We start from the raw sequence: 24,152 nt of genomic DNA on the forward strand, positions 1-24,152 counted from the left end.
TAGTGTCACAGGAGGGGGGGGCGGGTCTGCAGGACCTTCAACTTTGACGGTAGCGAGTCACAGGGAAACTGACTCCACTGCCTCATAGGAAATAAGGCAAAGTCAAGAAGGAGTGGCAGTGATACAGCCACTTTGGCTTTAATTAGGACTGGCTCAGTTTAACCAGGAGGCCACTCAGATCTATGTCTGAGCTGCCGGGTTCCACACGGTATGACTTAGCTGTTAGTGAGCTGAGGGTAAGGTCGAACTGAATGCGGTTAGTCTCTGCAAGACGGAAATAACAGATTAGCAAGGTTAATCATTTCCCTTTGGGCTGAAAAAAAGATGTTTTGAAACTGATCCCATCTCCCTGCTGAGGTCACCTGTATAGACTTTACAGTAGGAGCCAGTCTGGGACAATAACAGTTTTTAAACTACACTGAGTGTGACTCTGTAGCTAAAAGGCTAGAGTTAGCAGTGTGAAAACTGGTGTTTGTGTGTGGCACCTGCAGGCATCAGTCAGGGCGTTGGCTGTCTTCGCTGTACATTATCAAACAAAGAAGAGCACTGCTACTTAAGCAACCTTGTCTGGGCTAGAACTCATATGCAAACACTCAGTGTACAAGACATGTTCTGTTCTATTAACAGGCCAATTGGAAATACTCAGTTGGACAACTCAAGGAGGCCAGGAACATTTCTCAATTTAAAAGAGCTCTGTGGGAGCCATGAGGCAATAATGGAAGATTTCCTATCCTAAGGGAAGTCGTCTCCTCTTTCACACAGGATTCCACAAAACATAAATACAGACACCATCTACCTCATGAAAATTTCATATCAAGAGCAGGAGTCCAGGGTGGTCACAAGTTTTCTACAGTTTGGTTTCATAATAGCATATTAGTATAAACACACAGCGGCGAAGGTCTTGGACTGAGAGACAATCTCTTGCTGACATTATGTGGTCCCTTTGTTTGCTGGTGAAAGGATCAAGTTTCAGAAGACCATGTCAGTAATGACGGGGATAAAAATAAACAACAACTGAAGTTACAGAGGCTGTGTATGTGCATGAGGTAGTACTGTGCAGAGGTGAGGTAATGGGGTGTGCTGCAAGGCCAAGAGAGCCATGCAGCAGCTTGTCTTGTAAGAGCAGCAGCTGCATTCCTGAGAGACTGATAATTACCAAGTGAGGAACTCTCCTCTCCAACTCTGCTTTCACCCCCCCCAAACACACACACACACACCTCCTCCTTTTGCTTTGTCCCTCATCCCCTCTTCTTGTTCTCCCTTTCACCTAGGAGGCCGAGCCATGAAAGAAAAAAGGATAATAACTGGTGCATGGGAGTCATTTTGAGATATTATAACTGGCTATTGTTAACTGTGTGTGTGCTTCTCAGAGGGGAGTTACAAACTGTTTACCTCTGGAAACAGACCAAACTTTTGTTTACAGAATATGTGGAAAAGTATACATCAAGGTATGAGGAAAAATCAACCATAGTTAGGAAGTACGAACACCTTTTGGCCCATTTTGTCACCATTTATCCATATCTCAAAATGTATTCCAATTAAACCGCATTAGAATGTGGTGTGTGTGTGTGTGTGTGTGTCTCTCACACACTATAATATTTAAAATGTCGTTCTTTACAGCTGTAAGTTCTTACTAATTTTCTCACTTTATTTCTTTGTCAGTAACAAAAGAAACTGGTTATAAATGCCCATTACAATTCCCTAGAGTCCAAGGGAGCATTTTAAATTAACTGTTTTATTCTACCACCGGTCCACAAGCCAAAGATATTGAGCTTACTCCCCAAGAAAAGAAAAGAAGACCAAAAAAAGCAAAAGACTCTGTGTTTCTTTCCTACAACAAAGCAGAAACTTTCATTTTCTCCAGCAGTATTTAGAGAGAGTGGCTGAGCTCTGCAAGCCGTCTCGTTTGTTTTACTTCCAGAGGTTGCCAGGGGTCTAACTCTGGACTGCAGCCTCTGTGGAGTTTAAGACCCCTGAACTGACAGGTCAGGCAGAAAAGGTTGTGCAGCAGCAACCAGCAAATACAGCTGGATGCTGGGGTTTAAAAATACATCCTTTGTGTGTCTGCTCTGTCCCAGTCAAAATATAAACTCTCTATCTGCTTGGAAAAGCTTTTGGTCTGAAGCTCAGTCAGTCTGACAGAAAAATAAAATGTGGGAATAAAGAGTCCCTCAGTTTATAGCAGACCTTAGGTGAATTCTGATGCACTCCTGCCCCTAACAGCTACTGATGACATTTTAGGAAGTGTTGATTAGCACCCACTGTATTACTTATCAGCTAAGCCCTTTGATTGGGAGCACAGTGTCCCACTCATCAGACAGACGTTTCCTCTCACAGCCTGCATGACACATCGCTCACAGCATTCACACAATAATCATGTCTTTATCTCTTACAACACTAGTTGTTCCTCCGGATGCCTTTTCTTGACTCTTTACTCCACTGCGCTTGCACTTTATCACAACACGCAACTGAGAAATTGAACCTACCTGGCTGCACCATATCCCAATAGCAGAACGTGCTGACTGTCTTTTATTATCCTGCCCTGTCCCTCATCTCCTATGTGCTGTCATCCCATATCTACCTTGATGTTTCTCTTAGTCTCAGGTACCTGTAAGGTTCTGTTGCAGTGCTAGTGCTTACATAACACATCTGTAATCTCCATGGGTACAAGTCCTGGCATGATAGCCTGGCTAAGGAAGCAGCGCCAGTATGTGACACACCCTTCCTAAACAAATGGCTCTGTCTCAGCCTCACCTACCAGAGGGTACAAGAGGTTAACTTGAAGCAAAAAAAAAAACTCCATCGATCCTGGACTGCTGAAAGTGCTGCAGAGTTTGCAGAAAGGTTTCGATTTGGAGTCCGAAGTCCAGTAGAGAAGGCAGACAAACAGGGATTTTGAAGTGGACATGTTGTCTGTCAGTCTAATCCAGCAGCAGAGGGTCTTTTCAAGACTTGTGAATTTTCCTTACTGACTGTCATTGGCTGATAGGGATGAAATCAGTAGTCAGAGCACCTTGCTGCCAACAAGTCATTTGCTGCTGGGTATGTAATGGGAAATAACACAATAGTCTTCATTGTCTAAATGGCCTCAGCTTAGGATCCCTTAGGCCAAGCTGGGGAAATATCCCACACCTAGTTATTATTCATGCTACTGTGCTCAAAGTCCTGCCAAACATCTGCACCTCACTTTATGTGATTACACTTAAAACGACATGGTTTGGACATTTGGACAAGATTTTCTTGAGGCCACATTTTAGTTGTAAGCTTGTCTAAACAACTTAAGTAGAATAACATGAACCGTGTAAATAAAATGTACGTTATGTAGAGCCTATTTTTAAAGGTGGTCCCGTCGGTCCTGGTGATATTTTTATTTGTTTTTGACTTTTTGCAACCTCACAGAATTTTTATTTTCCACTTTTATCAAGCCAATTTAAAGTTTATTCAGTTTTAATAGGAGAAGCTAACCAAATACGTAACGAGCACTAACAACTGCACTTTTTAGTTAAAACCTATACGACAACACCAACCAAAATGCTGCCAATCCTACCTTGTGAGACTGTTTTGGTCCAGATGGGCTGATTCACCCTCTCTCCATTTGGAGCGTCCTCCTGCTGCGTCCTTCTTCCAACTCTCCAAACTTTTACCGCCCGACGGAAAACTTCAGGTGAACCATTTCCGTGAAAAGCAAACTTCAGGAAGTGACTGGAGTCTGGATTTGTTTGCACCCACCGACACAGAGAGGTCTGTCTGGCTGTCAGATGAAGGGACTTCGCTGTCCGTGCTGTCTGTCTACGGACACGCCACTGCCCCAAAGAAGGGAAATAAAATGTCGCTGCTCCGTCGACCTGCAGATCCCACCTGGAGAAGGTCGGGCGCGCTCAGGTGCGAGTAACAGGCTGCGGTCAGTTCTGCGAGGACACCTACTGGCGGGACAGAGGAACAGCAAGCACCCTAACAGCGGCGCAAGAGAGGAAGAGCAGGAACTTTCTTTTCCCACCGCTAGTTTGCATTTCTTACTGTGAATGGAGGAAATGCGTGAAGACTTTTTTTATGAAAAGAAAATGTCTTCTAAGGAAAATGTGTTTGTTTGTTTGTTTGTTTGTCCACTCACCCCAACCGGTCATGATTCTGTCTCTTCTGCTTCCTGTAACATGCTTTTATTCTGACACCACTTCCGGTTAAGGTATCATTTGCAGCTATGGACCCTTTACTCTAATCAGTGGTAATTATCTACACCCCTTTATAGGCAGCTTTCTCCCACCAGGAAGCTGCCAGATTGTTCTAGACTCCTGTTCAGACTTTCCAGTGTTTCTTCTCGTGCCTGTTATTCCAGCCCTAACCCCAGATTGCCTTGTTGACCACTGCCTAACCCTTCGGATTCTGATTGAATTCTGTGCATCCACTTATGGATTTCACTTACTGACCAATCTTCTTGGGGATACCTTGGATGTGTGAATTTGCTGGCTCTGATCCTGGACTGGAATTATTGACCTGAGAGTGATACACATTTAATCAGACTTCTGAACTGTGTACAGTTGTTTGTGACCAGCGTTCTTATTAAACAGACAATGTTCTGCTTATCCTTGTCTGGCCTTATAATTGAGTTCATCCTCGACATTATGGGCAGCTTTACTTGCTGATCATGACACAATGTAGGGACCTTTGAGGTTTAGCTGAACAGGTGACGGTGACACAGTGTTCCCATGGGCACAGATGATGGACTTTGGAATAACATATAGTGCCTAGTTATACCTGGCATGTTTGCATACTGTTTTACTGTATTTTTCATACAGAATATGAGACATTATAAAATAAAGATATGACATATTTTTGAAGATGCCCATATCTTTTAAACACTCTCCTTTATGAAATTCCCCTGTGGTGTAGTTTGGATGCCATCTCTGTCCTGTGAAGAATTTGATTGGCAGCATGCAAAGCATTACAACCAAATAGTCTATATGAACCATGCAAACTTTATGGGCAGCTGAGCTCAATCATGGAGGACACTATTAAACGAAAAGGCATGCATGGGCCTGATAATGTTGCCACCTCTGCCTGTATAGTAGACTGAGGCAGAGTGTTTGTCAGGTGGAAGGTTATTGCTCAGATGATTTTCAACCAGCACTGTCTTCTTAGATGCATTAAACAGTCTGTAAAGCTGTTTAAATATAGCTCTCTGTCTCCACGTGTGTTAGCTGATGCATCCAAAGCATGTAGGCCAGTCTGCCCACAGCAATGACACAGTTTGTGATCCCATGTGGGGAGATGAGAGGGTTCTAGATAAAGTTTCCCCTGAGCTTCCAATGTTATTAATAAATACAAAGTGTGCCTCTGTTTTCCTGGATACAGACACTGTATAGCTGTCCTGAAGGCTAAAGCAAACCGTGTCCACAGCTGATTGCACCATCTGTCTGGACTATCCTATCCGAAGAAAGTGAGTAGAAATATAAGTTAATATAAATTGTTACTGATCTGTATAAGAGACTGATATTGACCTGAGGGTTTTTAAGGTATTATTTAGTGTGATATCATAATTGTACTTGATTATATTTACAGTTAATAATAATACTGCTGTGCAAATTAGACTGAATTACCATATCAGAGGGATTTAGTAAGAACTACAGTATTATCAATGTATCATTCATTTATTATTTATATTGGTAATAGGATTAAGGACAGTATTTCCCTCCTTCTTCCTTACAGTTTGCCTCTCATCAGCTGATGGACAATCAAGGATCAACAGAGGATGGAAAAGACAAGGCATCTATCGAGGGTTCACTCCCGGAGCTTAGATTTGTTGAAGAGATCAAAGAAAGCATCCATACTGACTCTAAACCAGAGAAAATCATTCCCCTAGATGAGTGTACACAGCACCCTACAATGCAAGCGGACCAGGCTAGCATGGATGGCTTGGGGCAGCTTTTCGAGCACTGCATCCGGCAAGTGTCCTGTCTCGGTAAGCGGAGGGACGAGCTCATACAAGAGCTCCTCCGTCTGCAGGAGCCTATGCTGCGAGTTGTTGAGCACCTGAGAGGGAAGCTTGTGGAGACACAGCGACTGCTCACTCTGGCTCAGCTGGATTACATGGCTGTTTATGAGGAAGTGCAGAAGGTGAAGAAGAAACTGCTTGCCACAGCCAGAGACTGCATCCAGAGCCAGGTGACGCTGGCGGCAGATGAGTATGAGGTGGCTCAGTCTGCTGTCACGCAGGTATCTGATAGGATATTTTTGTCTACATTTTGGTGTTATCCTTTAATATCTATGATCTAAAATCATTCTTTTGTTTTATGCTGCATTCAGATTTTATCCTGATTTGTTTCCCAATTGTTTTGCAGGAAATACTGTGAATCCAACACCACCTAAAAACTGTCAGCAATGCAAGTGCTCAATACATAATTTAAGGCATACCACATAAGTGTGATCACCTTATGAATTTATAAATTAAAGTTGTTAAAGATTATATTATATTTTAGATTAAAAGTGTCTGGAATCAAATTTACAGGAGTGATGACAGCTGATATATGAGAAACCACATATTGTATATAGTAGGTCTAAATGTTGATGTTGAATCAACAGTGTCAAATGCTGTTGCAATACTGTATAACATTTAGCGTTTTAACCTTAGAGTTCCAAATGAGAGAAGGCCTTATGTGAGTGTTTAGGCAACAGTTTCAGGACTGATTTTAAAAAAAAGATACTTCAAATAAAGGGGGAATTTATGGGATTGCTATATCAAGAAATTGTAAAGGCATAGTACGCAGTGCAAGTTTAAAACTGTTTACAAATTGTTAAATTAACATGGATAGTATAACAATGTATGATCAGCATGTTAGAGATGGGTTTTTATGGTCAGTTAGGATTATGTATTGTAAAAACTGAACAGTAGCTTCAGCCTGCAGCTTTTTGGCCTCTTTTTGTAAGGTACTACTTAGCTGGGAGTCACTGTCCTTTGATTTGCCTATTTTAACTGACATTTTTAAACACCTGTGGTAAGGTCAACATGTTTTAATTCAATCTTGATGAAAAATCTTCCTGTGCATATTTCTGCAAATACTTGGTTTGCAGCAGCTTTGCATCAAATACTGAGTGTCATGTATGTTTTTGTCAATGTTATATCTGTTTAAAGGAGGAGCTCAAGGCCCACATCCAAAATCTGACCCAGGAGTTGTCCCAGCTCTGGGAGGCCCACCAGAACCAACTCGATTACTTGAGGGATCAGGCCACTAAACCCCACAGGCCTAGGGCCATGAGTGATGTCAGCCAGTGCCGCCAGGCATCTGTCAGATTGCAGAGGCGGCTCAGTGGCAGTGTGAAGGCGCTGGAGGGCTGGTATGAGCCTCGGCTCATGGCCCTGCTGAAGAGGAGGCAGACGGGGGAGGATGCCTTGAGGAAGAGCAGGGAGCAAGCAATGGACCTGAGGGCCAGCCTGGGGCCCCTGAGAGAGGACATACAGAAACTGGAGGTGCAGAGATCTTGTCTGGAGCAGAGGATCACTCTGATGGAGAGAGACAGGGACGAGAGCATCACACAACACAAGGTACGGTAACTCGAGTCAAGTGACAAATATTAACAATGTGTGTGGTAACACAAAGCTGCCTAAGATGTCTCACCACTCTGCACAGGACACTATCGAAAAATTAAGAGAGACTCTGAGAGAACTCAAAATGGAGTTTGAAGTTCAAAAAAAATCTAAACGCAATTTGGAGGTTCTTAAGGAAGGCCTTTTGACAGAGCTGACATTTCTGAGGTAGGTTTACTTAGAGCTTCAGCTTCTAGAATCATCATCGGGCATAAAGATAAAACATAACGCATTGCCTTGGTTTACAGAGGCTGTGATGAGCCTGGTGAAACTACTGCAGAAGAGGACCTTTAATTTTCTGTTTCCAGTGGATATTCTTAAACAAGAAATATACATTACCAGCAAGATATAAAGTGATATATGGCTTCTACAGAGTAAATGACTAAAATAATATTTTACAAGAAATTACTTCTATGTAAGTCTGATACGCTGTACCAAGAAACAAAGCACAGATTTACTGTAAACCATTTTTTATTAACATACTTAAGTACACAAGATGCAGCACAGAAAAATAAAAATGCTGAAAGAAAAAATTGAAAATTCATACTATGAATATCACACAAAAGAAAGACCTACAGTATGTACAATTTGAATAAAAAGGGAATTGGGTAGAAATGTTTTCACACAAATAATCAAGATGACAGAAATGAAACCATCAAAAAGCAAACCTGACTGACGGACACATCTGTGATGGCTTCTTCACAAGCCACAGTGGAGCACTGGGAGTCTGAAAAACTAATGCATCTAAAAATCAGACCAATACATAGTCATCTTAAATATTTCACAACATGATGACAGCACAGCATTTTATTCTTTTATCTTCTACAAAAACAGTGCTGCCCAAAATGTATGTTTAAAAGATGTTACTTCTTATGCACTCAACTCTGGAAAATTGATCAATTTTTAATAAACAGGTCAAATGAAGACACATGGAGACTAGACTCATGCCTGGACCTCTGAATCTGCAGCACCTTCTGGGTCCTCATCATTGTAGATGTTTTCAGCCTGTAGGATAGGAATGCGTACTGTAACTCAGACTGACTGTGGTAATAAATGCACTTTGAAATAAAAGATTTCTCCATGTTATGTCTGCTCTTTATGAGGTTCTGACAGCCCTACATGTCATGAAGCTCTTACCATCTGCCAAACTTGCATGATGTTGTCCTCTGATACAGAACAGATGACCCACGGCTCGTTGGGGTTCCATGAGAAGTCTGAGATCTTAGCTGTGTGTCCACCATGGATGAACTAAAGAGAAGCAGAACAGGAGGGATTATTACTACACTTAAAATGTAATTAAAAAAAAAACAAAAAAAACCACACACACACGAATCACAAAACTGACCAGCAGCTCAGGAGGGCCATCCTCAGCATCCTCTGGAGACTGCTCCTCTCCAATCTTACTGAGGTCCCAGACGTTGAGGCGTCTGTCAGTGCCACTGGAGGCCAGAATGGTTTCGTTATGGGGAGACCACTGAACCTGTTGGGAAGACATGGACTAGATGCTAAAGACACTAGACTAAAACCGGTACAACAGTTGGCTAACTGTTGCCTGTTTGCTTTATGATTATTCCTACATTTACAAAGGCCTCATCATTTCATCAATTATCTCATATACAGTAGCTGCAGGTGCAAACAACAGGTGTGCTTCAATGGCCCCAATAAGCCTCATTCCACAACAAAGTACTCACTTAAGTCTACATTTTTAACTTGTTGCTCAGTCTTTACATCATATCTCCACATCAACCAAGCAATAACTTCTAATTAACTACTAACATTATTTTAAATGAATTAAACTAAACAGAGGTTCGCTAGTTACCTGGAAGATCTCGTCTTTGTGAGACTCAAACGAGTGCAGCTTCAGCTTCAAGTTCCTCAGATCCCAAAGAGCCACAGTCTAAAAATAAAAAAGTAGTCAGCTTCCACTGATCAAACCCATTACACCACTTGTGAAAATAAAAATTCATCCTGAACCTTTGGACTGTACAGTGGACCTACCTTATCTGCAGAGCCAGTCGCCAGGATGAACTCACTGTAGGGATTAAAAGACAGGCAGTTGACCTCAGCGGTGTGGGCGTCCACTGCATGGCTGGGCTTGGAGGTGTTGTTGGACCGTGTGTCCCAGCTGTTTCAAAATGGACAAAAGCACCATGGTTGAAAAAAAGCTAAAACTGAAGAGCTTTGTTTCTTTTGAGTCATCAGAGAGGTTAGTGAATTATGTTGTTCAGTTAGGAGCTGCTCACATCATGAGTTTCTGGTCATCAGCCACAGATCCAAAGAGTGACTCATGGAGCAAGTGCCAGGAGACATCCTCCACCACAGCAGTATGTCCTGTGAAGATGGTCTTGGCATCCACAATCTTACCCTCCTTGGGCACTGTGCTGATGTCCCACAGGCAGATAGTCTATAACAGAGAACAGAGATGGGTAAGAATACATATTAACAAAACAAACAAAAACAGACAAAGAGGACTGCTTACATGGTCATCAGAAGCACTGAGAAGACAGCCGCTGAGATTAGGGTTCCAAGAGAGGCCATAACCCTCCTTCTGGTGACCTCTCAGGCGCAGATCAGGGGTGCATTCTCCCGAGGGGTCTTTTTTGAAACAAAATCAATGTTGCAATAAATGTGGAGAAATAACACTTGCTGTAGACTTTTGGAAATTCTTCAGAAAATAGTGTTTTGGCTGTAACCCTACCAGGCTTGGATGGATGCTTTGTGTAATCAAAGACCAGCACATCACTAGTAGGGGTCTTGGTGGCAATGATGCAAGGATTCTGAGGCATGTAGCGGGCTCTGTTCACTTCTCCCTCATGGTTGATCTTGATCTCAATCTCTATCTTCCCACTTACTGAGCCAAAGCCTCCGAACTCTGAAGTAACAGAAAAGCAGGATTAATATTTCAAATTTCCATGTGTGGACTAAAATTCTGCAGTTGTTGGAATACTGTACACAAATATGGTAAATTGCATTGTACTAACAAATAAAATTAAATAAAAAATAGGTGTCTATATTTTGTGAACACCACTATAATTTTAACATTCTTCACTCATACGTTTTGTGCAAGAAGCAGTCACACTCAAGGTTTAAACACAGCCATCCTTCCAAATTTGAATTTTCCCTCACCTCCTTTCTCACTGTCATAGTGTGAGGCATCAAACTGGGCATCATCATTTGGGAGCTGAACACTGGCAATCACAAGGTGATTCTGCTCATCAGAGGTGTGTGTCCCCAGAACCAGCCTGTGGACACTGTAGTCTTTTCCCTCTGGCCTATGAAGGGGGACACAATTTCGTTAATTCCTATCTCTTGGCATGTTTTGATATCTACACAGGAGCAGCAGATCCCTACTCACCTGGTGACATCTGGCAGCCACTGGGCGGTGAGGCTGGGCCACTCTAGGGCGTGAGTCATGACCAGGTCATAGAGGAAAGGGGTGTTCTTCTTCCAGATCTTATACTCCTCATTGATTACTCTTTCCTCCACAGCATCATCAAACGCAGCTGTAAAAGTAATATTTCCCAGAAAACCAAAACTCAACTAAACCATGCAGCATCTAACTTGTCTGAACTCGACAGAGGGTTCAGTTAAAGTCATAACCTGTCCAGCTAACGCTAGGCGTCTGCTTGTCAAAGTAACATTTGTTAGCAATAAGGTTTATTTTGCTAATAAGTTAACGTTAGTACATTTAGCTAGAATTAGCTACATAAATACAAAATCTGTAACCCGCTGATGAGGAAGATCCTAAGCAATAACATTAACCAATCCACGTGGAACAGTAATCTGCCTCCGCTCGTAAATTAAAAAGCATGTAAACTAGCCTATGAGGAGCTAACGCTAGCTAATCGCTAGCTGGCTAGTTTCTAACAATGAAAGGAGATGCTGGTTGGCGCGCCAGCCACCACCAGTCCATATTGACTTGTACTTTCTAGTATTTCGAACATCTCAGACACACATTTAAGTGCGGAGTCAGGTAAGTAAACATCCTTACCGTCTTTGTCGGCCATTGTGTCGTAAATAAACCACTATTACTAGCAAAAAAAATAAGTATTTTTGAGGAGAGCGCTCGGAAGACAGCACTAAAAATCGCAATGGCGCCAACTCTGTAGAACACCGCTGGCCAATCAGCATTCACTAAAGCCGACAGGAAGTCGTTATTGCAACACATAACTACATCCGGGGTCGCTTCCCTTTTTCCATTTTGAAAGCTTGGCTATAACACTGGTAGATTAAAAAGAAGGTCTGTTTATCATTTATAACGTCAAACAATCTTACAACTACAATGGACGACCGTTCACTGGATCTGACAGAGGCACAGATAGCTATCAAGTCAAAATACCCACCAATCACCAAGAAATACGAATGTAAGTATGAAATGATGATACACAGTTTAGCTAGCTTAGTTCATTTACTGTTTATCTACTTGTGAAAACAGTGATTGAAAACTATTTTTGCAGTGTCCGAGGTCAGCTAAGTTAACTGTGGCTAACGTAATGGTTATGCTTCGTGCTCTATAGAAATATTTAGCTGTTATCACGTAGTCACCAAGCTGCTGGAGCAGCACGCAGTCCCCTTTTTCTTTCCTCATCATTTCACCTTGTTTTTTTCTGTTACAGACCTAGATCATACAGCAGATGTACAGTGAGTGTGTATTGTTATCTTGGTAATCTGATTTTCAGATCTCATGTTTCTCTGTTCTTTGGTGCTCACCTTTGTCATGTCTTCTCTTCCAAGAATTCACTCCTGGGGAGACACTCTGGAGGAGGCCTTTGAGCAGTGTGCCATGGGCATGTTCGGCTACATGACAGACACAGAAACAGTGGAACCGATCGATACTGTTAAGGTGGAATCAGAGGGTGAGAGTCGCTCTGTTCAACACAAGCCCTAACTATATCTATTCTACTGGTCATGTTGTTACCAGATCACTGAAAATAAACTTCCTTCATTGTGCTTTATCAAAAGGTGAAGACATGGAGTCTCTTCTCTTCCACTTCCTAGATGACTGGTTGTACAAGTTTTGTGCAGAACTCTATTTTATTCCCAGGGTGAGTATGTTAACTCTACCCACTTTGGAGTGCATCACATTTTGATTTCATTTAGTTCAAAAATGCATGTGGGGGAGAATGGTCTCTGCCCTTTGACCACTTTATGATGCGATTTGCTGGAGAGGTAGGTAGATGGGTGTGTGCAAAATGTTGTGTAATATGTACCATAGCTGCTTGTTATATTAACTTATTTACTGATTAATTAACTAAATAATCAGTTAACACCACAGTGTCTAACTCTCCCTCCCAAACGAAGAATGACAAAAAAGAAAACAAAACAGCGATGACTCAGAGGTGTTGCTTTAAAACAATCAACATAAGGGTTCCATAAATGTGTGAAGTACTTGACTTTTTATTTAACAATATAAGTCAGTTTCTCAATAACAAAACAGGCTGTGCATGTTTTCTTTTGTATAACTTCCATGATGTATGTTTTAATGTATTTTCTTATGTTATTCTATAATCGTGTTATCCCTGTACGTTAGGAGGTCAAAGTTGTGCACATAGACAGAATGCATTTCAAGATTCGCTCCATTGGGTAAGTTTAGGCACCATTTCACAATAACATAAAGGTTGCATAAAGGGGGGGGGGGTTAAAGTTTGATAGCATTTGTTCAGCTGGAGTACACAGTCACAGCATGACGGGATAAACTGTATGATGATAATGCATGTGAGCTGCGCAATCGTTTGACAGGTTTTGAAAAGGTGACTCTGAATATGGATGCATGGACAGCACTTACAGCTGAATTGTATGTGATTCACCTGCCATTATATATGCAACTGGAATATACAGGGGGCTGTTTTTCAGAATCAGCTTTATTGGCCAGGTGTGTCGGACACACGAGGAATTTGACTCTGGTACATTGGCTCGCAATGTGCATGTACATATCCCCATGCAAGGGGCAAGTAAACGGTAAACCAACATAAGGCTGTGTAGTATAACAAAATAAACAGTATTAACAAGCAACAAAAAGTGCAAACAATGCAAAATAAACAGTGTAAACAGGCAGTAAACAATGCAGACAGGCAAAGGAATCCTCATTGTGAAATGAGATAAACAGGAATACAGATAGGGTACTTAAAAACAGAGATGTACATGTATATTTACAGGTATTGCACTGAGGGTTATTGGCCAGTCATACTGTTGTGGGTCAAGTGTTCATCAAATTGATGGCCCAGGGCAAAGAAACTGTCCTTGTGCCTGGTTGTCTTGGCATACAGTGACTTGTAACATCGTCCAGAGGGGAGGAGTTCGAACAGATTTTATCCCAGGTGTGAGGGACAAAATCCGCTGGAGTCTGTTCCTGTCCTGTTTGGTTGCTGAGCCAAACCAGACAGTGATGGAGGTGCAGAAAACAGACTCGATGATTCCTCTGTAGAACTGTATCAGCAGCTCCTGGGGCAGGTAGAACTTCCTGAGCTGGCTGCAAGACACTGAGCCCCAAGTTGCTCCTGGTGGCTGTGCTCTCAGCATGTGTGTGTGTATGAATGTGTGTGTATGAATGTGTGTGTATGAATGTGTGCGTGAATGGAAAATAGCGGTAAAAGCACTTTGAGTGTGCTTCATTGCATAGAAAAGTGCTATACAAGTATAAGACTGTCTACCATTTAATATTAAAATGCGTACTTTGTACACTAATGTAGAATATACAAGAGTTTACTGAATTGTAAATGGTTTGAACTGTGGATGAGTTGTAGCCAAGAGAAAAAGTCCAAACAGCCAATACTGTTCATTGTATTGAATTTATCTGTTAATTAATAATAATGCACCTTAATGTGCCTTTTTTTTTTTTTTTATTAAAGGTGGGGGGAAGAATTCAGTCTTGCAAAGCATCCACAGGTAAGCTGGTAAAGGAGGCTTGTGTATTCATTATTAAAGTTATAACATGATTATCACTGTATGGGCTAACAATACAACACTGACTCTTTAATAAAAGAATTATGCAAAATTAATAAAGCATATAAAATTTATTCTAAGTGTTATTTCCTTTGCTGTCATTCAAGGGAACAGAAGTGAAAGCCATCACGTACTCTGCAATGCAGATCCATGATAAAGAAAAACCAGAGATATTTGCAATTATTGATATCTGACAGCCCCTCCAGATACAGATCGCACTTCTGGTTCGATGGAAACGGAGTATCTACATGGCCAATTTAAGTGGCCTTTTCATCTAAGACACTGATTTGTTGACTTATGAAATCTGGGTTTCTACTTGTAGATTGAAAGGAGCGCTTCTCAACATTAGTTTTGATTATGAACACAGCACAAAGTGCAATGGAAGAGCTCTCTGACCAATTATAGATCAGTTATATGACATTAATATCTCATACGATCATTGCAAAAGTCATAAAATCCTTAAATAGAAATGTGACTTCTGGGAATAGCAATTATATTCATGGAAATACAGTGTATGGAAATATGAAAACTTGTATATAATGTCATAATTGAAAGGTAAAACTGAAAACTTTAGAACACTGATTTTTTTTTTATATATTTGTCAACCCAGTTTTATTTCAAATGCATTTAAAAATTCGTACACATTTAAAATTGCACTTAATCATTGCAAAGAATTTATTTTTTTGTGGGATTGATTGAATGGTCAATGGTACTTTCATTTAAAATCTCACCTTTTAATGTTTTGTGGGGGTGTGGTCATTCTGCAGGGCAAAGCAGAAAATAGAAACTCATTTATTACTACAGAATACTTGAATGTCAAACATTATAAGAAAAAATATGCATAAATCATTCAGACTTAAACATGGCAACATAATAGTAAATCTTGTATGATGAATCTTTTTGACCTGTTTAAAACTATGTAATTAATATGTTTGTGCTATTCTTATAATGTTACTAGGGGTGTAAAGATAAACCAATACAAATCGGAAGATTGACACAATAGTTAGCTTTACAGCTGCCTTGGTTGAGAACCACAGAATTGAACCAAACGCATTTTTAAAATGGTCTAAAATTAATATGATGTCAAATTTTACTTCCTGCTGTGCTCTGCTCTGTGCCTCTTATGTGAATGAATAGTCTTTCAAATAAAAGCTAAAATAAAACTGATTATCTCCTGAATCGAAACGAAATCATTCTGAATTGCACTTGAATCGAAACGAAATCATTCTGAATTGCACTGTCTCGTAGCCTTACAAATTTAGCTGTATCGTTTTTGAATCTAATCATGGCCCATGTATCGAGATGCGTATCGAATCGAGTGGGAGGAAGAGATGCACACCCCTAAATGCTACGAATGATTGGTTGAGTTGTTCAACATGCTGTTGGGATGTTCAGTATTTATCGTTGAATTTGACCTTTTTAAGAGCACAAAACATGTATGTGTTGTGTTGTAATGAGAATGTGAACACTGCAGAATTCTGTTGTGGACACGGACTAAATGTCAGTGTCCAACAAACTGATTACTAAAGTAAATCACAGGTTTTCTGTTTATTAAATATGTTATTAATGTACTACTAATGTGACCACCATAGTTTAAAATTGGGTGACTCTGTTAAAACTGGGTGAACTTGCAACTTGATCAAACCACATCTGCAAGCCCAGTTTTTACTCCAAAGGCAGTGAGATGAGAACAATAGGGCCTGAAAAGCATTATCACAGCCACTCAAGTATATATTACAAAATAGTTTTGTGCACTATATAATGGAATATGTTCATGTCTGGGCATGTAACTTCTTTATCAGGTGAAGGAAAAAAACTCGGCTAAACGTACAATTACAACAATGTGGAGTGTAACAGTTAAACTAATCTGTATTGCCTTGATCACATACATTTGCAAAGCACTGTGCAACAGGAATGAGTGCAAACTAAGCAAGGAGACTTCTGGATAATCTAGTCATTCAGATTACACAGTAAATGAAGACAGTGAGCTGGATTATAGCTTCCTTGCTCCTGGAAGGATGGGTCCTGTGTTGTCTCTGATGTTTGAAGGTTGACTTGTCATTAGTTTAAGAACACCTGGTATTTGTTGGTGTTACTGGAGAAAATAAGAGCAGAGTGTATTTTTAATGTATGGAGCCACTATATAAACCCGACCGACTGCGCATGTGGAGGAAGCAGCTTCTATAGCCTCTTGATATGAGGCCTGTTTGGGGCATGAAAACCATGATTATCTACGTTTCCTTTGTGGAGAGGGCAGTGCAGGCATTAGAAGATGTTTCAATGGCATGCCACTGATATAATGAGGTAATACATCTGCTGCCTTTCTCTGCAAACATGCCTGATCCTACGCACAGCCTATGGCGGATGAATAAGAACAGGCGCCTCGTTAAATAATTAAAGTGAAGAAAATGAGCAAGTAGCAGAAACAGTAAATCATACACCTCCCTTAATATAGCCATGGTCTGGACCACGGAGCCACGAGAGCGTTCCGGTGGCGACGTCACTGCCTCCTCCCGTATTTCTCCCTCTCACAGCCGACTCAAACGGTGCTGCGCCATATCTTCTTTGTCCGCTGTTGGGAGTACACCCAGCTACAGGGGAAAGATACCAGGGCTGTGTGACTCCACTGTGTATTATACCGCACTTGGAAGCTGCTGTTTAGTTTACGGCGAAGCTAACGAACCTAGTTAAGCTTCGATCGATAATCTGGCCGTGCTACCGCATTATGAGCCAGGTGAATGCTAATACGAACAAGTCTGAGTCCGCCGTAGAGTCAAGCCCAGCACAGAAGAAAATCAAAATGGAAGACACTAAATACCTCCCAGAGCTCCTGGCTGAGAAAGACAGCTTGGATTCCTCGTTCACGCATGCAATGAAGCTTATTTCTGCAGGTAAAGTTAATCGGTGTGATTTGTTGCTAGCTTTTTATGGTTAGCACAAACTAGCTAAGGCTAACGGTAGTAGCCTACGGCGGGTTGCCAGTGTTTTTCCACAGCGGCCTGAACAATGGATACACGTGGTTATATCAGCAATGTGGGTCAAATCCTCATGTATGAAAGTGTATCAGTTTTTGTTTATTTAACTTACCAGACCCTGTAAATATGTTTATGTAGCTATGTAAGCTAACGTTAATATAAGGGTCTTTTGAATAACGTTAGTATCTTCATTATTCAATTCACGAATGCAATTAATATCGTGTTGCCTATGGTGCAAAATAATTGCAAAGATTATAGTCCAAGTACTTGACATTTATTTAAAGGCAACAGAAGATAGACACCTTGTTTTTACTGGTTTTCAGACTGCCACAAGGTCAGCTGAGATGTGGTTAATTTTTGCTAACATTACCAATCTATGTCTGTGCAGATTCTCAGTCATCCAGGTCATAGTAACCTGAAAAAATCAACTGGACTTAGATTTCTAGATCGAAGATGTTTCACCTCTCATCCAAGAGGCTTCATCAGTTCTGACTGACTGGTGTTGAGCTGGAGATATTAATCCCCCTTGGTGGTGTTTCAGTCCATTGAAGACCAACAATGGTTGCAGCCCAGTTCAGTGAGAGTCGTTACCTGTCTTTGAATCCTCCCCTGTCGACCGACGCCTATTGTCCTGGTGGGCATGTTTGGGCAGAGATCTCAAAACAGGGTTGTAGATGGAAGACAAGTTGTGTCTTAGTCCACCACCCCTATTTAGTGAGGGGTGTTCTATTTTTACAAAAATAGCACTGTCCTCAAAAGATTGTCCTTTGTCCTTCAGGTGGAGGTGGACTGCTGACTCTGGTCCACTGGAGTTGGCCCTCCTGTGTTGAGCCATGCGTTTGTAAAGCGGCCGCTTAGTTTCACTAATGTACAAGTTGTTACACTCCTGACTACACTTAATTGTATACACCACATCACTCTGTTTATGTCTGGGTGTTTTGTCCTTCGGGTGGACCAGTCTCTGCCGCAAGGTGTTCTCTGGTTTACAGTTAACTGGGATATTGTGCTGGGACTTGTACATTGGTGAAACTAAGCATGTGAAGTAACCTTTCAACTTCTTTGTCAATTTTACAAAAAAGTTTGTAAAGATTTAACTCTAAGGTCAGCAGATACTATCAGGGTCTAAACTTGCTTTTCAAAAAAAAAAAGAAGCCTACAGTGTACATGTCTATACTGGAGACAGATTTACATGACTTTACAAACCTTTGACTATGTGACCACAAACACATTTCATGTCATGTGTGTCTGAATCACCCATTCTTGCGAACCTATTGCATCACTATGGTTGTCATGACTTGTTGGAGCTTGCAGGACAGTGACACATAGAATCTGGGATGGGTGTGTGCCTTGAATAACACTTGAGATTACCAATCTACGTGTATAGTTAGTTATGCATTGCATCTATAAATACTACATACTTAAAGTAGTTCTGTTTGCAGAGATTGAGAGGATCCAGAAAGGTGAAAGTAAGAAAGAGCCAGAAAAGGAAACGTATCTGGACCTGTTTGCTACCAAGAACCTCAAACTCAAAGAGCGGGTACTCATTCCCACCAAGCAGTACCCTAGGGTAAGTGATTACCTTCTTTTTATCATACAGGATTTAACCCCTTTCTATCAGCTGTTGTCCCACTGTGCTGGTCACTCTGGCAGCTCCAGTAAACTGAAGAAGCTGTGTTAGTGACACTTAAATTGATATAGGGTTGCACTTCTTCACTGTTTTCTCACTTTGGAGATAAAAATGTAAAACTGAGACACAGCCATTTGCTTCTGTCTGCACTGATCTTTACAGCATAAATACAATTTGCACTAGTGTGTGGCACAGATCCAACTAACCCTGTGTATCTGAAGTCATTTGTGTTCCAATTGTTATTAAAATATTTCCTACAGGTTAACTTTGTCGGTAAGCTTCTGGGACCTCAGGGCAGTACAATCAAGAGACTCCAGGAGGACACTGGGGCAAAGATTTCAGTTCTGGGGAAAGGTTCCATGAGGGACAAGAGTAAGGTATGGTTGCTTACTGCACTGAGTTGTTCCTGTGATTGATGTTCTCTATGGTAATTATCTGCCTTTTAATGTGTCCTGTAGGAGGAGGAGCTGAGGAAGGGTGGTGAGGCTAAATATGCACACCTGGCCATGGAGCTGCATGTGTTCATTGAGGTGACAGCACCCATCCCAGAAGCCTATCTGCGCATGGCTCATGCCATGGAAGAGGTCAAAAAGTTCCTCATCCCGGTATGACAAGGAGAACCTCTTTCATCCCAATTACAAAAATGTTTTGTGGACCTGAAATTGAATTTTTTTTTCCAGATATGCAAGTAATTTCAGTTCTTGCTGCTCTAGGGGAATGTCATGCATGACTGTTTTTGTCATTGTAGGAGCCTGGTGAGCATGACCCATACATGGATCCTCACTTCCTGAATGGATCTCAGGATGGTTCGGGCAGGGGGCGAGGTGGCCACCCCGGAAGAGGCAGGGGTGGACCACCTGGCGCTGGAGGACCAAGGTGGAAGCCTGAGTGATAGTGACAATAACAGTAATTTTTGCCACATCACATTGCAGTGTCTTCTGGTAGCACATTGTTAAATATGTTCAGTCACATGTACACTTTCTCACTAAAACATCATGTTGCTAAATGCTCACACAGCAGTCACTTGTTCTTTGACACAGATTAGTCTGTTTAGCTCTTCAGGTTTCTATGTATGGTCACATTGTACAACCTGGCAAATTTCTTCGCAGGGGTCGAGGAATGCCAGGCCCACGAGGAGCAATGCGTGGTGGAGCTCCGCGTGGAGGACTAGGACGGGGCAGCGCGCCTAGAGGTGCGCCATCTGGTAGGGGCGGACCACCTTCCGCTGCTGCTAGAGGAGGCTCAGCTCCCCGCTCTAGACCCCCTACAGCAGGGGCTCCAAGGATGCTCCCCTCTGCGGCCCTGTCCCACCAGCAGCACCAGGCTCCTCCTTCTGCATCACAGTCCAAAGCTGATGCCTATGAGGATTATGTAAGTTTCTAAAGTCCTCTTTCTTCTTTGCACATGTATTGTCTCTTAATAAGCAGTAGTGATCTTTTGCTGGGTGCAGGGTGGGTTCCTTCTTACATGATGTATAATTATTGTTAATTTTTCCTTCTAGCCACCATATGAAGAATCCTATGCAGAATCCGCCTATGAGGGATATGATGGTTATTACAGTCAACAGTCTGCACCTGCGTAAGTCCTAATTAAATTTGGTGGCTCTATCTGCTAATTAAAACAAACTATTTTGGGGCTGTGTTTTATTAACACTACAAAATCTTTTCTCAGGGATACTGAATATTATGATTACGGACACGGGGAGGCCCAGGATTCATCATATGAGCCTTATGGTAAAATTTGACATTCCTTTTTGTCTAACCATGAATCACACACACACACACACACACACACACACACACACACACACACACACACACACACACACACACACACACACACACACACACACACACACACACTGAGGACCCTTGTGAAGCCGTGACCGGACCTCCCATCTTCCTCCATCAGAATGTTAACTGATGCTTTGCGTCTTTGTTTGCTCTTGTCCCTGCAGCTCAGGAAGACTGGAACAACTCATGGTCCAACTCTGGAGCTGGAGGAAAAGCCCCCCCTTCCAGGCAGACCAAGGGATCGTACAGAGAGCATCCTTATGGGAGATACTGAACGGCTACTGGTAGAGAGTTGCTGTGGCAGCTGTCTCTGACTGTAACTCACTTAACTTTTTTCAAAAGTAATTTTCCTCCTGTTTTGTTCCCTTTTTTTATGCTTTATTTTATTTTAGTTTTTAAAACTCAGCATAGACATTCTGTTAGATATCTATATAGCATACCAGAGGAGAAACATGAGTGCAAGCTTTTGCATTGTTGATCTGATTCCATTTGATGTTTTTAGTTGTGTAGTTTGCAGTTAATGTCCTAGTGACATAAACCTAACCGAGGAATAAGGGTGACATTTAGTGATATTTGATGGTTATAGTTTTCAGTTAATTGTTCCTGAACAAAATGTGATTGTGGCGATAAACTCTTCTCACATAGGCTGCATTTTAAAAGTCTTTCATGACTGGACAAAAATGATACATGCTGTCTCGATGTAACTTCAGTATAACTAGAATAGATTTAGTTGCAAACTCAAATACAGCCCTGAGCCGCTTTGACTAAAAACAAAAGTCTTGTACATTTGTTTATGCTGCAGTACAAATCTCGCCTTATGTGACGCTATAGGCTCTCCTAAAATGATATCACTGAAATCCATTTGACAAAGAAATGCCTCTATTTTTGCCACACTTTACAATTGGTACATTATGATCAGTTGTTGTGTTACTAGCAAAATCATTTCAGACATTAGAATACTTGTAATTTAACAACCCTTACTGTGTGTAAGGAAGGCTGCAGCCAACTCCAATATTTTGTACATAACCTTAGGACAACTGTGTATGCTTTAAGCCGTGCCGTCTCCAAAATGAATAATGCTTTGTGTACCTTTGGATAAATAGGTTACTAAATATATTCCAAAAATGTTTTTCTGCAGTGCGTGTTTCAATAAAGTTTCTAGTTTTCATTTTAATCAATCTAAACATGGTATTTTGCCTTTGTTGTACAAAAGTAATTCTTCCAGTTTGTGAACGTGGTCCTTAATGGTTTCACAACAACGCTGAATAAGCTGTATGTATACACGTTGACGTGATTTTTGTTTTTCTTTTAAGAAAAAAAACTGCAGTGTTTTGACAATGAGCTTATCCTCTTTGTCTGTTTTTCAAAACTTATCTAAAGGACACTTGTAATGTCAACTTCCCAAAAAAAATAAAATAAAGTTCATCATTCCTTCAGGTAATGTGATGCCAAATTACATGTTTGACTCATGATAAGAATGATACAGTGCTTGAACATGTATTGTCATTAACATTTAGTTAGTTCATCTCTTCAAGCTCTCAAGAGAGCACTGTATCTTCAGCCACCTGAAATAACTGAATTTCAACAGTATTTCAAATCAAGCTTGCAGGGATCTTACTTGACTTTGATGCCAAGTCATGCTGGCTGGTTTTTATAAAAGAAAAATATCGCAGAGGAGAGGATTCTAAAAGCCTAAAGATCGCCACAAGAAGGTAAAACTAACCCCAACACTCATTTATTAGATTCATTTTGTTTTTTTTTGTGCAAAACAAACAATGAATAATCCGTAAAAAACAATCAAATGGTTGTGATGCAACTCTTGCTCAAATATAAAAACCTATAATGGTCCATTAATTTCAGTCAATACTTAACTATTTCCATCTTGATTATTTCTGTAAAATGTAGATGAAGGAAAATTAGTAGTTGCACTCAAAGCATAAAACATCCCATTGATGGACAAAAACCCTTCAGCTTGAGTTGCATGATACTTCTGTAGTGCAAAGTTAGTCTTGCATGTGTATTGTCCCCTCTGTTCATATATGCACTTGTGTGTCCAGGTGGTCATTTCTGTTTCTCCTTTTAGGTTGTCAGAGAACTGTAGGCGCAGTCGGCATCGTAAACTCCATCTTAGCGGACCTATAAGGTCAGTTGGGGGGGGTTTAGATAAGCATTTGTATTTTGCTGTTACGATCATTAAACTGTTCTTTCTGTCTTCAACAGATTCAGTGAGAGTCCCTGGAAAGAGCAGAGACGATGCAGTGTCTCTGAGACGGGGGTAAAAAAACAAACAAACAAAAAGAAAAAGTCAAATGTAGCGGAAGCTTTCTTTGCCACCACTAAGAAAATACTCTGCTGTTGTGATATACTGCTTCTTTGTAAGATGTTTGATTTGATCATTGGTCCTGTGGATTTTATTTCTTTTTTTGGAATGTGACCAAATTTACAATATTTTTAACTGCCTTTTATTAAAAACATTTTGATGTAAATTGTATGATTGTATTAAGATAAAATTCTTATTACATGTGATATAAGGTAGTTGTCAAGATTATTTGTTTGTTCAGTATATTTCCAGATGCATTAAGGATAAATTAAAACACTTATGCAATCCACTGTTGCCCTACATAATATATGCATATATTCTACTGTGATGTTCTGTTTGCTATATATATTTTCTTGTTTGGATTTCTTTTCTGTCACTTTCCAGCTCCAGCGGCATAAGAGTGAAATTTACAAACCAGTAGACGTGTTATCTGCTATACTATCTGCAATTTGAACACAGGACAAACTGATTTACAGTCAGTTAACTATCTACAGGGATAAACTGTGAAATGAAGTGTTTATTTTAACAGAGTTTGTTTTCTACTACATCATTTGCCTCCTTGTTAGATTACACACAGACAGCTGGTTTTTTTTATACCCAGCTGAGAATTTATGCTCATATACAGTATTTTCAGCGGTGGTCCACATCCCCCTGGTGGTCCACAGATGTATTGCAGATGGTCCCTAACCATGCAAAAATAGATGAATTAAAAATAAATTACCCAGATTAAGAAAACTCCACGTATTGTTTGTGAGCCTACAATTTAGAAAGCTAAGGTGACTAAAAATAAAATGCTACCCTTTTGGTCCATCCACATCACATGGTGGTCCTCAGGTTACTACTTTGTCAGAATGGTGGTCCCATAGGGCACAATTAGTTGAAACCCCTGCCATATATTGTATGATTCCACACCCAA

At 40.9% G+C, this 24,152-nt stretch overlaps 5 protein-coding genes across 8 annotated transcripts in view; 3 read left to right on the forward strand and 2 right to left on the reverse strand.

Annotated features, from left to right (window-relative positions):
* Positions 1-4,007, reverse strand: part of LOC109968306 (uncharacterized protein KIAA1522 homolog) — a 26,148-nt gene extending 22,141 nt beyond the window's left edge. Inside the window, exon 1 of the mRNA XM_020614469.1 lies at positions 3,548-4,007. The gene's annotated coding sequence lies outside the window, so the exon portion shown is untranslated. The remainder of the gene's footprint in view (positions 1-3,547) is intronic.
* Positions 4,008-5,365: 1,358 nt separating this feature from the next.
* LOC109968329 (syncoilin) lies at positions 5,366-8,030 on the forward strand. Its single transcript, XM_020614510.1, has 5 exons — positions 5,366-5,434; positions 5,704-6,210; positions 7,127-7,537; positions 7,623-7,747; positions 7,828-8,030. Exons 2-5 carry the CDS (start codon positions 5,722-5,724, stop codon positions 7,871-7,873), a joined length of 1,071 nt encoding a protein of 356 aa, XP_020470166.1. The 5' UTR covers positions 5,366-5,434; positions 5,704-5,721; the 3' UTR covers positions 7,874-8,030.
* A 137-nt stretch (positions 8,031-8,167) lies between these two features.
* On the reverse strand, positions 8,168-11,695 carry LOC109968327 (histone-binding protein RBBP4). Its single transcript, XM_020614508.1, has 11 exons — positions 11,571-11,695; positions 10,935-11,082; positions 10,706-10,851; positions 10,278-10,451; positions 10,059-10,174; positions 9,823-9,983; positions 9,578-9,704; positions 9,399-9,476; positions 8,925-9,059; positions 8,717-8,827; positions 8,168-8,584 (listed from the first exon to the last, which is right to left on the reverse strand). Exons 1-11 carry the CDS (start codon positions 11,584-11,586, stop codon positions 8,522-8,524), a joined length of 1,275 nt encoding a protein of 424 aa, XP_020470164.1. The 5' UTR covers positions 11,587-11,695; the 3' UTR covers positions 8,168-8,521.
* A 58-nt stretch (positions 11,696-11,753) lies between these two features.
* zbtb8os (zinc finger and BTB domain containing 8 opposite strand) lies at positions 11,754-16,927 on the forward strand. 2 transcript variants are annotated; one of them, XM_020614511.1, is made up of 7 exons: positions 11,754-11,943; positions 12,196-12,220; positions 12,314-12,435; positions 12,542-12,624; positions 13,110-13,162; positions 14,428-14,464; positions 14,629-16,927. In XM_020614511.1, the coding sequence occupies exons 1-7, from the start codon at positions 11,862-11,864 to the stop codon at positions 14,713-14,715; spliced, it is 489 nt and encodes a 162-aa protein (XP_020470167.1). In that variant the 5' UTR covers positions 11,754-11,861; the 3' UTR covers positions 14,716-16,927. The 2 variants fall into 2 exon arrangements, with proteins under 2 accessions (XP_020470167.1, XP_020470168.1); XM_020614512.1 differs by lacking the exon at positions 12,196-12,220 and having other exon boundaries at positions 11,861-11,943.
* A 143-nt stretch (positions 16,928-17,070) lies between these two features.
* On the forward strand, positions 17,071-23,193 carry khdrbs1a (KH domain containing, RNA binding, signal transduction associated 1a). 3 transcript variants are annotated; one of them, XR_002276082.1, is made up of 11 exons: positions 17,071-17,412; positions 18,936-19,063; positions 19,384-19,500; positions 19,582-19,728; positions 19,872-19,999; positions 20,233-20,494; positions 20,625-20,701; positions 20,795-20,856; positions 21,081-21,257; positions 23,000-23,059; positions 23,137-23,193. XR_002276082.1 is itself a non-coding variant. In XM_020614509.1 (9 exons), the coding sequence occupies exons 1-9, from the start codon at positions 17,247-17,249 to the stop codon at positions 21,188-21,190; spliced, it is 1,197 nt and encodes a 398-aa protein (XP_020470165.1). In that variant the 5' UTR covers positions 17,071-17,246; the 3' UTR covers positions 21,191-22,357. The 3 variants fall into 3 exon arrangements, 1 of the variants encoding a protein (XP_020470165.1); XR_002276083.1 differs by having other exon boundaries at positions 21,081-21,232; XM_020614509.1 differs by lacking the exons at positions 23,000-23,059; positions 23,137-23,193 and having other exon boundaries at positions 21,081-22,357.
* The last annotated feature ends 959 nt before the right edge of the window (positions 23,194-24,152 follow it).

This window comes from Monopterus albus, unplaced genomic scaffold (assembly GCF_001952655.1).
Source record: "Monopterus albus unplaced genomic scaffold, M_albus_1.0 scaffold147.1, whole genome shotgun sequence".
Classification (NCBI taxonomy): Eukaryota; Metazoa; Chordata; class Actinopteri; order Synbranchiformes; family Synbranchidae; genus Monopterus; species Monopterus albus.